Genomic DNA, 14,200 nt, shown 5'->3' with positions numbered 1-14,200 from the left:
TGAGGCTGAGCACACCCCATCTGGTTGATTTTTGTATTTTTAATGGAGACAGGGCTTCACCTCATTGGCCAGCCTGGTCTCAAACTCCTGAGCTCAAGTGATCTGCCCTTCTTGGCCTCCCAAAGTGCTAAAAGCTGAGACTACAGGCATGAGCCACCGTGTCCAGCCAAATTAGTTGTTTTTTTTGTTTGTTTGTTTGTTTGTTTAACTAAAGGACATTTTTAGGCTGTAATTTGATTTCATATTACCATTCAATGCAAAAAGTGTGATATTTGTTTGAGTTATAGGACTAATGCAAATTTCCAAAATCTAAAATGTCCTTTTGCTTACTTTAGAAACGAAAATAACGTAATAGAAGAGAAAACATCTTCTTGGTAACGATTAACCTTAGGAGGAAGGATCTGAGAGCACTGATGGACATACGTTCCATAGGATTATGAATGAGAAAGAAAGAAACTTGGTCATTAATTATTCATTTGTTTTAGAAATATCTTTTGAAAAAGTTTCTAAGTATTTGCACTGTGCTATATGCACTGGGGACAGTCATGTTAAATGATTCTTGCCTTAAAGACGCTTACAATCTAGTAAGAGAAGGCAACTGAGCCACTAATGGTTATACTACATCAAGTTACAACCATCGATGGCTATACCAGAGCCATCGATGGTTGTATTACATCAGTGGTTACGTTTCAGTAGCAAGCAGATACAAGATGCTTTGGGAATATCATGTGAGGGAAATCGTGGGAAGAGAAAAAATGAAACTGAAACTCCTCAGAAAAAGCAAAAACAATATTGATTTTAATAAAGCCCTTCTAAAATCAAACACATTTAATACTTTATTTGTATAATACATTGAAGTATGTCTTGTTCTTTAAAATATAGTTTCTCCAAGTGATTCTCAGGCTCAATCATGATTACAAGATACATGAAATTAGGCACATTAATATGAAACAACTATTCAGTAATTTTTACGGTGCATTATTTATAAGACACCACAAGTCACACAGTTTATACAAGTTAAAATGAGCTATATGAAGTATTCTGTTTTTGTGTATTTCCCTGCTAGGTGAAGTGAATATTCTTTTAACATTGGACCTTGGTGTTACCTGTTTTGAAAGATGGATATTGAAAGTTAAAAATCAGTCACTATATAGGCACTGCTGTATGGAAAACACATTTTGTTTCTATATATTGTAAGCGGAAATGCCTTTTGAGTTACATATTTATGCCAGGAAGCTTGACAAACACTGAACAGTCTGTAAAGAATGGAAAATCTCTTGACCATCAATTCAAATGAATATAATTTAACCATTTGCAGCAATACTAATTTACATTATTAATTACTCTAAAATGTTCTTGTTGTCAAACCAAAATAGTTTTGAAGTTAGGGATCTGCTTTGTCTCTTCATTCCTGTGGGTGCCCCAATTCCCCATAATATTTGCAGCTGAGAAATATGTACTTTTATTCACTTTTAAATTTTCATTTAAGTGACAATCAATTAGGAGCATATTAAATCCTCCCTTAACATGAAAAAAACAAACACACACACCAAAAACCAAAAGGAAACCTCAAACCACTTCTGAATGACTTCAGACTCTCTTGGATCCTGGATGCTGCTTTTGCATACTACTGTAGCACACTAAAACGATGCCTATCATAAAATAAGGATGGCCCAATCTATTGACAATCTAATCTAATCTAATCAAGGTGACCCAATCTAATGACAGTATTGGATGGCAAGTACTTCTGAAGTCAGTTAATAGAGATACTTTAAAGAAATTTCATTCCAATAAATACAGTATAAAAGTCTTTACATTATATTCATAAATTCACAAAATGCACTCCGTAGATATCTGGTCAAATCTGCCAGAAGATTCCAAAGCCCACACCTTTTGTTTCAAATGTAATTAGGACGACTATAACAAAAGCAGTAAAATGCAAGACACAAAATCTTGGTCATTTTCAAATGATTTCAACCCCATTTCTTGGGAGAACAAGTAATCAAAGTATGTTGCAGGTTGTGCTTGTTTTTAGACAGATGTTATCTAGGACCATAGTCTAGAAACAGTTTCAGATTTTTTCATTATCATCATTGTTGATTTTTTTAAACGCCACTGGGCTGGCTTGCTTCAAAGAAGTCTTAGAAACATCTGTGTGCATGGTGGACATGGCAATTGTCTCATAATCATCATCCCGAGACCGGAAATCACAAAAGTTAAAGAAGAACTGCAAGTCTCTCTGGAAGTTTTTGTTCAGGAACCCATAAAATATGGGGTTGACACAAGTGGATATCATTGCTGTGAGGTGGCAGAGCAGGAATAACAGATTGTGGTTGCAGGTAGCAATGATCTGATGATTCCAATCAAACACAGTGTTAAAGATGGTAAGCGGTAGCCAGCAGACTGCAAATGCTACCACAATGGAGAGCAGCATGATATTGATTCTTTTGGTTTCACTGGACCTGTACTTATTGTCTCTCATCTTGTCCATCATGTTGTTTCTCCTTTTTAAGCGTATATATATCTGTGGAGGAAAAAAATATAAGTTTAAATAGAACCACTCATTTAATGAGGAATTCTGTGTAATGAAGGTAAAAATGGAAATGATAGGGAAAAAAAGTTTTCTTACCTTGAAGTAGCAAATAAATATAAAACAAAGTGGACCAAAATACTGCAGCACCAAGAGGAGAGTGGTATAAGACAACCTATGAGAGTCTGATGGAAATTGATCAAAGCACACGTATTTGTCTTTGTACGCATCAAGTGTTACATTTTGAAACGGCTCATCGGTCAATACTTGGTAGATCAGGAAAGGCAGAGAAGAAGCCACAGCAAGGACCCAAATCACAGCAATACCTACATAAGCATGTCTATTATTTGGTCTCCACCCTCGAGGGTTGATTATCAGCTGATGTCGTTCCACAGCAATGAGAACCAGAGAGAAAATGGACACAGTGATTGAAACACATTGCACGAAAGGATTCAACTTACACATTGCTTCACCAAAGACCCAGTGGTCCATTAATGTGTAGACAAATGTAAAGGGGAGACACATGATGGCGACAAGCAAGTCTGAGAAGGAAAGGTTCACAATCAGGATGTTGGTAACATTTCTCATCTCTTTTTGTTTCAAGACGATTATGATCAAGGCCAGGTTTCCAGAGACACCAAGAATGATCACAGCTCCATAAGCAAGAGCTAAGGTAAATATCATGGCTAAGGGCAGATGACAATCACCATTTTCAAAAGCCAAAAGGTGGGCATTCTTCTCTGAGAAATTAGAGTGGACTGAATGATTTTCAACCTGGGAAAATAATGTTGAATTCATTTTGATTGGTTTGGTTGTTATAGATTATCTTAGACAAATGGATAGTATGTTTCTTCAAAGCAGGTCAGCTGTTCAGCTTATTCTTATTCCCCATATTGGAATCCAATTACCAAAATTATTCTGAATTCTTCATTCCCTTGAACTGAACAATCTGTAAAGAGAAAATTACCAATTGCATTACTAATTTTATTGAGGGCAGTCAGAATGAATTCTGACTCATAGAACTCTTTAAAGTGAACACACTGAAATAAATAAACAAAATGTAATCTTGTAAACATCTTTCTAAAATAGCAGAAATGGTGCAAACATACCGTTTGCACTGTAAACAATTTTAATTGGACTTGCATATAGAACAAGTCTTAGTAAAACATAGTGGTCAGTAAGGAATCTATAAATCTTATGCCCCAAGTCTTGCATAAACAGTAGTAACAGCAGGCAAAAATATGAATGCATAAAACCCACTTAATGCACAGATTAAAACATAAGAAAAATAAACAAAGCAAAATAAAATAAATTACCTAATTCTTCCTTATGCTATACAAATGGAAGAATTCATGTCAAGGTCAAGTTGTAGCAATAGCTCCACCATACATACACGGGACGGCTTTTTAAGCCAGATTCAGTAGAAGTATATTCAACAAAAGATGATCAATAGAGTGCAACATCAAAAAACTTTGCCATGAATGACTATCGAGAGACTAGACAGTGTTTAATCCGGAAAACACTCGGTAGGGATGGTACAGATGTCTTCTCGTACTTTAATGGGTAGCATGTAGAACACAGAGAATTGAGCTTAGGATGTTACATCTCATTATACGTACAAGTTAAAAGTAGGACCAAGAGGTGCACATTATTTCTTTAAATCACATCATTATGTGGAACAAAAGTTTAATAAAATGGAATTAAATGCCGCAAATTTAGCAAGTGTTCCATACACAAAAGCTTATAACCACTATATGAAAGACCAATTCAGAGTTTTTCCATTGTGTAGGAGATTCAAACTTTAAGAGTTTATTACTTTATTACTATGTTAGAAGTTTCAAGGATTTCTAAGGAATTATTCATGTAAATATCTTTCCTCCCCACCAGATTCTTTGTGGGTCCAATGCAAGGATCTAGAGTTTTGTTGTAATTTTGACTTTTCACAGCATTTTGTGATGTATTTTTCTCTTATTAACAACACAAATCACAGACTTGTAGAGAGTTTAAAGGAGTTTTAAGTTATTTTAAAAACTCCTTTTTAAAAATAAGTCTGATTTTCCCTAGATTACTACATAAATAAGTGAGATGGGATTTTTTTATGTTAATTAACAGGCCAGCGTGCCTGTGTTAAGAAACTGAATTGCATTCTTTTCTTTCTTAAATAGACCAATAAAGAAAATCATTCAGACTTACTTCCATTGAAAGAAAGATAAGAAATTTAATGAACAAAAAATGCATTTGCCTTTTACATAATACCTCTAATGAACCTTTCCTTTAATGTTTTTGCTTTCTAGAACACAAGGGTTTTTAAAGTTATTGAACCATAATTTGGCCTTATAAAACTTAAGAAGGATAAAGTAAGGGTTGCTATAATGAAGTCAGAATGAAAGGATTAAAGAATGGTGATAGAACGATTTCAGATATTAATGTTATTAGAAACCTGGCTCTCTCCTTCTCTGTGCATCAACCTGTAACAACTCCCTATTATTTATGTGATAACCACACTTTTTCTCTCAAGAATTCCAAAGGCAGAGAGAACGATCAGTGAATGTCAGAGTTTAAGAACAATCTTAAAGAAGCAAAAATAACTTCAAATTATTTGGAAATCTCTTATTTTAAGAATTCAAGAAAATTTAGCATCATATTTCCTATTTCAGTTACTATAGAGATACTTTATTATAAGTTTATAATCTTATAAACTTTATTATAAGATTATAAACTTATAATCTTATAACTTATGATAAGTTTATAATCTTATAAGATTATAAGTTTCCCTTCACTATTTAAAGTAAAACTAGCAGAAGAGGAGAAAACACATTCCCTTTTATCCATGTCACCAAGTGTCAACAAGTGAATGAGGACCCTGGTATGAGACACGAGGGATGGAACATTAAGTTCATTCCCCAGCCTGACATATTCAGACATTATACCTCTCTTCTAATAATCCCAATGTGAATTCCCTGCTCTAGGCAGGCGAGTCTGTTCACAGTCTACCAAATATAGCTCTGCATTTCCACCTCTGCCATTCTTCTTGCTAAGTGTTCTCTCTCTCCCACCACCAATCCAAACTCTACCCATCTTTCAAAGCACCATTTAGTATCTAGAATCCTTAATTGGTTCCTCTCATTTTTCATATAACATCTTTGAGGTAGGCATTGTGCATATTTCATAGTAACTTGCAAGTATTAGATTTAGAATAAAACTGTGTTGACTGATATAACACTCATGGTTGGAGTAGTAGGTTCTTGGGTACATTAATCCTAACATCAATAGCTCAATTTCATCATAGTCCTTGGACATGCAAAATGTATGTTAATTAAAACAGCCATTCCAGGTCATGTATCCAGGGGAATATATTACACTTTGTGTAAAAAAATTATTTCTGGAAGAAAATTTATTTATTCAACAAATGTTAATTAAACAGTTATTTTGTGTTAGGCATGATTTTACTGGAGAGACTGTGACCTTTTCAGTGGCTTTCTAGTCTTATGGGTAGAGAAAGACAAGAAAAAATTAGTAAAAGATATAGCATGCTAGATGATAATAGTGTTATAAAGAAAAACAAAGCAAGAAAGAGCGACTCGGGGGCCAGGCGAGGTGGCTCTCATACATAATCCCAGCATTTAGGGAGGCTGAGGAGGATCACCTGAAGTCAAGAGTTCGAGACCAGCCTGGCCAACACGGTAAAAACTTGTCTCTACTAAAAATACAAAAATTAACCAGGTGGGGTGGAGTGCAACTATAGTCCCAGCTACTCGGGAGGCTATGGCAGGAGAATAGCTTGAATCTGGGAGGCAGAGGTTTCAGTGAGCCAAGATGAGGCCACAGCACTCCAGCCTGGGTGAGAGTGAGACAAAAAAAGAGAGAGAGAGAGAAAAAAGAGGAGCTGGGATTCTGGGATTTTTGGAAGCTGCAATTTATTACTTGACTGTAAAAGATGGCCTCTGACTATCTAAGAAGGAGGAATGTAAGTTAAGACCTGAGAGGAGTGGTGAGTAGGGAAGCCACACAACTATCTCAGGGTTTGCATCCCATATGGAAAGAACGAAAATCCTTAAGGCTTCAGTGTTACTGGTGTACTAAGTAATAATGAGAAGTAGATAAACAAGGGATAGACCCTTAGAAAATTAATTGGGAAGTTTAAAGAGAGAGGGTACAGACTGTGTAGGCCTTTTTTTTTTTCTTTAAACAATCTTTGCTTTTAATCCTGAGAGAGCTGGGGAACCTCTGGAGAGTCTCTGGGAAAGGTGTGAAGTTATACGACTGTTGTTTTAAAATTACTATTCTAGCTGCTGTTTTCAACACACTTAACGAAAGAGAAGAAGTGATGAGATTCATTAGGAAGGTAGTGCACTAATATTAGTGAGAAATAATGGGGGCAGAGACCAAGATGAATACCAGGGAGAGAAAGAAACATAGAAATATTCTATCTACTGACTGATTTTGGCAAATGTGAATACATATAGGAATTCATGTAGACATTAAATTATTGCAAGTACAGGCTACAGATATAGCTTTCTTACAGATGAGTTCAGGTAAACATACTGAAGCTCCAGTCTGATGCCTTTGAAATTGTATTAATAGGCATGCTCAGTGAGGAAGGCTTTTTCTTACTAGGTACAAGTTAACTTAGCTATAGAGAAAATGAAAACTTTATTTTTTTAAGGTGTTTTCAAGACCGTTTTACTAAGTGCACATTTGGTAGTTATTTTAGTGTATAAACCAATTCTGCATTAAATAAAATGTGTATTTTCAGTTTACCCTAGAATAATTTCAAGAAAGAATAACTGTCACAAAATAACGATACTAAGAATTTATCTTTGCAAAAGAAAATAATTTCATATTTGCTATTCTAATATAATGTGTAAAATAAGCTATGCAGCTACAGAAACTACAAAAATTAATGACTACTAAATCTCAGTATAGCTGCCATGTGCATCTAGAGACAAAAACAGAGACATTACATACATCACCAGCTGGCAAATTAGCCCCCTTGCAGAGGGAAATTTCCTCTTCTCTCCTTCCAATTAGAATGCTGGCCTTTCATTGCTTTCTCTTCGCAGTGCTGTTACTACTTGAAAATACAGCTCCCTGATCATAACCTGCCGCAGATAATTTTTTTTTCAAATACTCAGGATTGGCTGTTCACCTCACTAGTGTTGGAAAAGAAATGTCAGCCTTGTTACATAGAGCCTCCCAAAGTTACTGCTAGCTTATCTAAATGAGTTACATAATTCTCTGCTCCTTCCTAGCAGAGGAGGGCTTGTTCAACAGACTGCTGCCTCAAGACAATAAAGACCAATAAAGCAGTAGTCACTGAAGAGCACTCAGTCTTTAGTCCTGGGTGGGGAACTCCTCGGTCCGGTTAGCTTTCTGCGCCTTCCCTTGCTTCGCCAGAGAGCCGGTCCAAGGTCTTAGGACTAACAGCTACTGCTGTTCTGTTCCAAGACCTGGCAGACAAGCTCCACATGTCCCCTGCCTGTGTGTGCCATCCCTCCAGTCATGCTTTCTTACAGGATGAGGGGTGGGGGAAGCAATGCATGCTCGTGTGTGTGTATGTGTGTGTGTGTGTACATGGAAACACACTCTCTTTTGCTCCTCTCCCCTAGGTTTTTCCTGTGCTCCAGGAACACACACGCACTTATCAGAAAAGCTTCCTACCCGTGATAAGAGACTGGCAAAACAGAAAAGATACAAACAACCAAAAACGAGCAGATCCCAAACCCAAAGTCAATTCTCTCTTTGGCCCAACCTCAGACCTTAAAACATTCGCATCTCTCCAGTCTACCCGGGAACCAACGGGACACCCTGTCAAGCTATCTCCACCTCCTGTACATTCCCAATCTCCTAATCCAGCCATGCTCCAACTTTTCTAAAAGAAAGAGCTAAGGAGTTCCATGATTAGAACTCCGATGATTAAAAGCTTCGGGTGTCTACAGGGCTCAGCATCGCACTCGAAGCGGCCAGCACAGGGGAGCGCGGCTCCACCGCAGCCGAGACGCGCGGAACCCGCAAGTGGGGATGGGCGTGCGCGCTGGGGTCCGCGCCGGCGGCTACTGGCACCTCCGCCCGCTCCCAGCCCGACACCTGCTGCGGGACCCGGGCGGCGGCGGGCGACGCGCCTAGCCCACTGTTCTCCGGCTCACCCCAGCCGGTTACTCTGCGAAAACTCCGGTGCAGCCAGAGCGGGCGCCTCTGCGGATGAGCGGGTGCGGGATGGACGAACTCGCGCACATTCCCAGCCCCTCGGCCTTTTAAAGAGAACCTGGGTAGAGGAAAACTTGGGTCCCCATCCAGAAATTCCCCGGGAGCAGGCGGTGGGAAAGCCGGACTCCGCGTAGTGCACCCTCTCCGTTCCCCGGTGTCGGCCCCATGCCCTCCTTCGGCAGGAGCCCGCGAGCGGTCCACTGATGGGGAGCGACCTGCGACCTGCCAGCGCGGGAGACCCACCTCGGTCCCCCAGAGCCAGTGTCGGACACTCGCATCGTTTATCTTCCCCTCTCATCCTTCAGTGAGAGATTTCGCAAAAGTCTCTGGAAAGGAATAAAGTCGCAACTTACCCTCTTTGGAATTCGTCTTTTTCGCTCCTGCTTATTGAAGAGGGAAGGGTGGGAATGGAACCGAGCAGAGAGGGGAAAGATCCGCTGGTATTTCTCCTGCTCAGATCCTAAAGATTGATGAAGCTAGGAAGAGACGCCCCCTTAAAGCCGAACTCCACCTCAACCCGGGATCACGTGACGGCGCCCCGCGAGTAGCGCCTGAAGCTCCCCCCGCCCCACAAACACCTCACAAAGGTGACCCCTCGGGGAAGCGTTGCCTGGGAATTCTGGAAAGAACAGCAATCCACCAGGAGCTACGCATTGTTCGACACAGAAGCCCCGCGCTGGGGAAAGGAAGCCCGAGTCCCCACGGTCCCTGACTCCGGGGAAGGCAGGGCAGTTTCCCAAGGCTTGAAAAAGTCAGTCTCACTGGGCTTTTCTTTGTTTGCAGGTCAGTGCCATCTTGTGGCCGAAGTCAGACCCGGCTGGAGAGCTCCGGCGCCAGCCCAAGCTAGGAATCCATGGGCTCGCTATTTACGGGAATAGAAAACAAGAAATTCGCCACAATAATGGCACTAATACGTTTTTTTTTGTTTTCGTTTGTGACGCTCAAATAACTCTCACGCCAGTGCCGAGAATTTGCTTTCCTCAATTTATAAGTGAACAAAGAAAAGACTTTTAAAAAGTCAAAGCAGTCAATCTCAGATGAGGCAGTCTGGCCTTTTGGCCCTCCTTTCTTTGGCCCACTGAGAAAATACATCTAGTCAGATTTGTTCCCAGCGCTTAGCTGCTTTTTAGTTTTTTCAGAGGAGAGCCATGAACCGAATATTTCCCTGGTGGTCGAAAAGAGTCAATGCAGTTTCCTTGGTGATTAATCTACTACAGTACTGAACATTATGAAGAAAAAATAGAATGTACACAGAGTACGTTGAAGGCGGCCAACCCCATCATGGTGCCCGATGATTCAGGCCAATTACTGACACACGGATCTGAGAGGTTTTACCTGGTTCTATTCTAGTTTCAAAAGTCAAAGTTGTACACACACACACACACACACACACACACACATACACACACAAATGATGTAGACGATGGACTGATGCAGATGAGTAGAACTTCTTCCAAATAAAAGTGTTGAAAATAAGAAGTCTTTCTAATAAAGATACAGGGCACTGCCCAGATAATTCATAAAGGTTTCCTTACAAAACAATTCTAATGGCAATCTTTCTTCTAATTACAATAAAAACAAAATTCCAAGACATATGGACTGAAACTTTATACTGTTAAAAAACGTTTTCTTTTTCTCATTGTTATGCTGCATAATCATAAAGTTCAATATAAGCTCACTTATTTATATAGATAGTGATAAACACAACCACTGGATGTTTTTCCAAGAAAGCTTTCAAAAATATGTGTCACGAGACATACTTTTATATAGTTGGAAAGGGATTATAACCAAGAATTAAAATGTCATGATTATGTGATGATTGTACTATTACTGTATAACAGATATAAGCATACGTATAAAAATCTCTAATGGTTAAGAGCAAAATGACAACAACATAACAGATTCATTTATACCCCCACACACACGCACACACATGCACATATATATATATAGACACTCTTTTTTAGCAAGGATGAAAATATAAGGCACAATTTAGGAATTTCAGTTCCTTCAAGGAACAATAACTAATATTCATTCAGGTTTCTATGCATCCTCTGTCTACTCCATTCCCTTAAGTCACATTCTATTCTTAGGAAGTTTTCCCCATGGTTTTGATCATCAAATTGGCTATCTTTAGGCTGCTGTAAGAATTACAAATGAAGTAATCTAATTCTCTACTAAGAATATATTTTTATGTAGAAACGTGTTATGTCAGCAAATATTTTGGACTTGAGAATATAATTTGGACTCAGGTACTATGCTTTCCCTACTTCCCACGAAGGCTAATGAAGGCGTGTTTGCAAGAGGTCTAAGCTGTTACGGCCATTGTATTTTACCATTTTATTAACTCAATTTTTATGAAGCGTTCTCCCTAAGGCAAATCTTTGAAACTGCATTCTTGAGTGATTAATGTCAAATACCAATCTTTGAAAGAACATTGCTCTCAAAGACTCTTTTCTATGACAAATTTATGCTACAAACAGAAGTTCTGAAATGCTTAACAGTGGCTGGGGGCAGTGGCTCAGGTAGATCATGAGGTCAGGAGTTCAAGACCAGCCTGGCCAACATGGTGAAACCCCATCTCTACTAAAAATGCAAAACTTAGCCAGGTGTGGTAGTGTGCACCTGTAATCCTAGCTACTCAGGAGACTGAGGCAGGAAAGTCACTGGAACCTGGGAGGTGGAGGTTGCAGTGAGCCCAGATCGAGCCATTGCACTGCAGCCTGGGTGACAGAGCAAGACTCTGTCAAAAAGAAAGAAAGGAGGGAGGGAGGGATGAAGGGAGGGAGGGAGGAAGGGAGGAAGGAAAGAAAAGGCTCAATACCAAAATTATATAATTTTGAGAAATTCTATAATTGAGAAATTAGGCATAGTCCAATAACCAAACACAACATAACATCCTCCAATAATGTGATCTTACGGAAGATTTGAAATATGCAAAGTAGTTTGAATTTCTTCAAATATATATATTAAAAAGTTTCTCATTCCAATTTTAAGATCATTTATTTTTCTACTCTTAAGTGAATAATCAGCTGCATACTTTCCTATTTGGGATTCAAATTAGATAAAACTTCATCTTTGCTAGGGATTTTTTTCTTTAATTCTGTATATTTCCTTCTGTAGTTTCATAAAAGCCTGACCTATATACCAAGGAGAATTATATTAATGACCTATTCTCACATTCTCTTGGATAAGAGTTTTGCTCTGTTGTTTAAACCGAGGAATAGATCTACTCATTAAATCTCTGTAAATCTAAATTTTATATTCTAAACAATGGAACAATTTTATGGCCTGGCTTAGCCTTTAAATTCCATGATTCAATAGCTATTTAAATAAAAGTATGACAGTATGCTTGCTATTGAAATTGAAACATACTAATTACTTTACTGGTCTTCTGAGGAATTTCTGCTACAAGGGTTAAAGTTTCTGAAATGCTACCAGGCCTTGATACAGGTAAATTATCATGAATTGTCATTCAGAAGAATCTTAATAGGCATTAACACTACACGTGAAAACTAAAATGCAGATGACATTGATAAGGGGGTGATTCCATGCGGATAGAACTGTGATGAGGCATGTTAGTGAATCAGTTCATATTCTATGAATTGATTATGTGTCAAGATTTTCCTTCTTACTGTGACTCACTTGCCGAATTTCTTTGGATCTTTGATGCCCAAGAACTTAAGGTACAATGTTATTTTATGCACCACCAAAACAAACAAACAAACAAACAAAACTTTCAGTAAAGCAATGGCTTTCCATCAATTGCAAGTGAATATTAAAGTACGAAAATGCTTTTTCAGCCTACCTCTTAAAGCCAGGGAAGGATAGTAGGTAAAGAGTTTTGACTTGATCCGCACAATCAAATAGTCAGTACAATCATTTTATTCATCTGACTTTTGAAGAGCATTAACTAGCAGAAAAAAGTAAGGATAAATTTCATTAAAAATGTTAGTATAGAAGTTCACAGACAATTCGATGATCTCCCTTGTGTAGAAAACGTGCAATACTATTTGTGGATTTTCTCTTGATCTCAATTTGAAATGCACGTGCCTTTCAGTAAAGTTCTCATTTTGTCACATGGGCTACATATTTCGGGGCATTTTTTAAAACTCTGTCACACTAAGGCTCTAGACAAGTAGGATCTTAAAATTTAGTAAACAGTCAAATATTTTTCTGCATGCCTCATACTGTCAGATACCCTTTAGGCATTCAAAAAAATGTGTAATGTTACATTATAAAACCATAGCATGATGTTTTTACTACATGATATAATGAAAGGAGCTTTGCCACAGTTAATATTGTTTTTAATACTTATTATTACTATACCCTTCAAATCTTCTTTTTTTTTTTTTTTGAGATGGAATTTTGCTCTTGTTATCCAGGCTGGAGTGCCGTGGCACAATCTTGGCTCAGCACAACCTCTGCCTTCTGGCAGGTTCAAGCAATTCTCCTGCCTTCTGAGTAGCTGGGATTACAGGTGCGCGCCACCGGGCCCAGCTAATTTTTGTATTTTTAGTAGAGACGGGGTTTCACATGTTGACCAGGATGGTCTCGATCTCTTGACCTTGTGATCCACCTGCCTCGGCCCCCAAAGTGCAAGGTAGGAATAGCTGGTAAAAAGCACAAGTAAGAATACCACCACCACAGCTCTCATTATCTGTGACAAACATCGCTAATTGTTCATCTTGCCCCTGACTCCTACTCCCCAAAATCTCAAGCTTGGTATTAGACTTTTTTACAGCACAATGCTTCAGATAGCCAATATAAATGGATCAGACCTGGCCTATGAAGTAAAGCTATGAAGGTGTAATTTTTTCCAGAGAAAGGAGAAAGGAGAAAGGTGGGGTGTGGTGGCTTATGTTTGCAATCCCAGCATTTTGGAAGGCAGAGGTGGCCAGATTACCTAAGGTCAGGAGTTTGAGACCAGCCTGGCCAACATGGTGAAACCCCATCTCTACTAAAACTATAAAAATTAGCTGGATGTGGTGGCAGGTGCCTGTAATTCCAGCTACTTGGGAGGCTGAGGCAGGAGATCACTGGAACCCAGGAGGCGGAGGCTGCAGTGAGCGGAGATTGCACCACTGAATTCCAGCCTGGGTGACAGAGTGATACTCCATCTCTAAATAAATAAACAAATAAAAAGGAGAAAGTTTTTTTTTTTTTGTGCACCTAAATAATAGCACAAGCAGGTGCATGCAAAAGTGGCATGAAATATTTTGGGGCATCATTTTGCTAAAGTAAGTATCCTCCTTTCATTCCTTTGTTTAAGGTCTAGCTATTGCTTCCTTTCCCCAGGGACAAATACAACTAGAAAGAGTAATAAGGATGGTCAATGGTATAATAGGACCCATTTGATCTTACAAGATTGTTTAGCTGCCACTCTCCACTAGCATAGCATGTGGGTAAAAACTCAACTGTGCAGATTATTGCAACCACAAATTCAAACCTTCATTGAGCCTT

The 14,200-nt window shown here is 38.8% G+C and overlaps 2 protein-coding genes across 2 annotated transcripts; both read right to left on the bottom strand.

Moving 5' to 3' along the window:
• Positions 1 to 776: 776 nt before the first annotated feature.
• Positions 777 to 9,430, bottom strand: NPY1R (neuropeptide Y receptor Y1). Its single transcript, XM_002745274.6, has 3 exons — positions 9,091 to 9,430; positions 2,630 to 3,479; positions 777 to 2,524 (listed from the first exon to the last, which is right to left on the bottom strand). Exons 2-3 carry the CDS (start codon positions 3,326 to 3,328, stop codon positions 2,072 to 2,074), a joined length of 1,152 nt encoding a protein of 383 aa, XP_002745320.1. The 5' UTR covers positions 3,329 to 3,479; positions 9,091 to 9,430; the 3' UTR covers positions 777 to 2,071.
• Positions 7,652 to 9,620, bottom strand: LOC144581916 (uncharacterized). Its single transcript, XM_078367816.1, has 2 exons — positions 9,500 to 9,620; positions 7,652 to 9,063 (listed from the first exon to the last, which is right to left on the bottom strand). Exon 2 carries the CDS (start codon positions 9,033 to 9,035, stop codon positions 8,673 to 8,675), a length of 363 nt encoding a protein of 120 aa, XP_078223942.1. The 5' UTR covers positions 9,036 to 9,063; positions 9,500 to 9,620; the 3' UTR covers positions 7,652 to 8,672.
• Between the last annotated feature and the right edge of the window lie 4,580 nt (positions 9,621 to 14,200).

The sequence above is a fragment of the Callithrix jacchus genome, chromosome 3, assembly GCF_049354715.1.
Source record: "Callithrix jacchus isolate 240 chromosome 3, calJac240_pri, whole genome shotgun sequence".
Taxonomy (NCBI): Eukaryota; Metazoa; Chordata; class Mammalia; order Primates; family Cebidae; genus Callithrix; species Callithrix jacchus.
This window is presented reverse-complemented; position numbering and strand designations above follow the sequence as displayed.

Bases quoted from the DNA above. Each gene is read 5' to 3' on its own strand.
- LOC144581916 (XM_078367816.1), bottom strand. From the start codon at position 9,035: ATGAGAGGGGAAGATAAACGATGCGAGTGTCCGACACTGGCTCTGGGG.
- NPY1R (XM_002745274.6), bottom strand. From the start codon at position 3,328: ATGAATTCAACATTATTTTCCCAGGTTGAAAATCATTCAGTCCACTCT. The intron at 2,525-2,629 runs GTAAGAAAACTT...TTTCCTCCACAG, and splicing joins TATTTATTTGCTACTTCAAG to ATATATATACGCTTAAAAAG.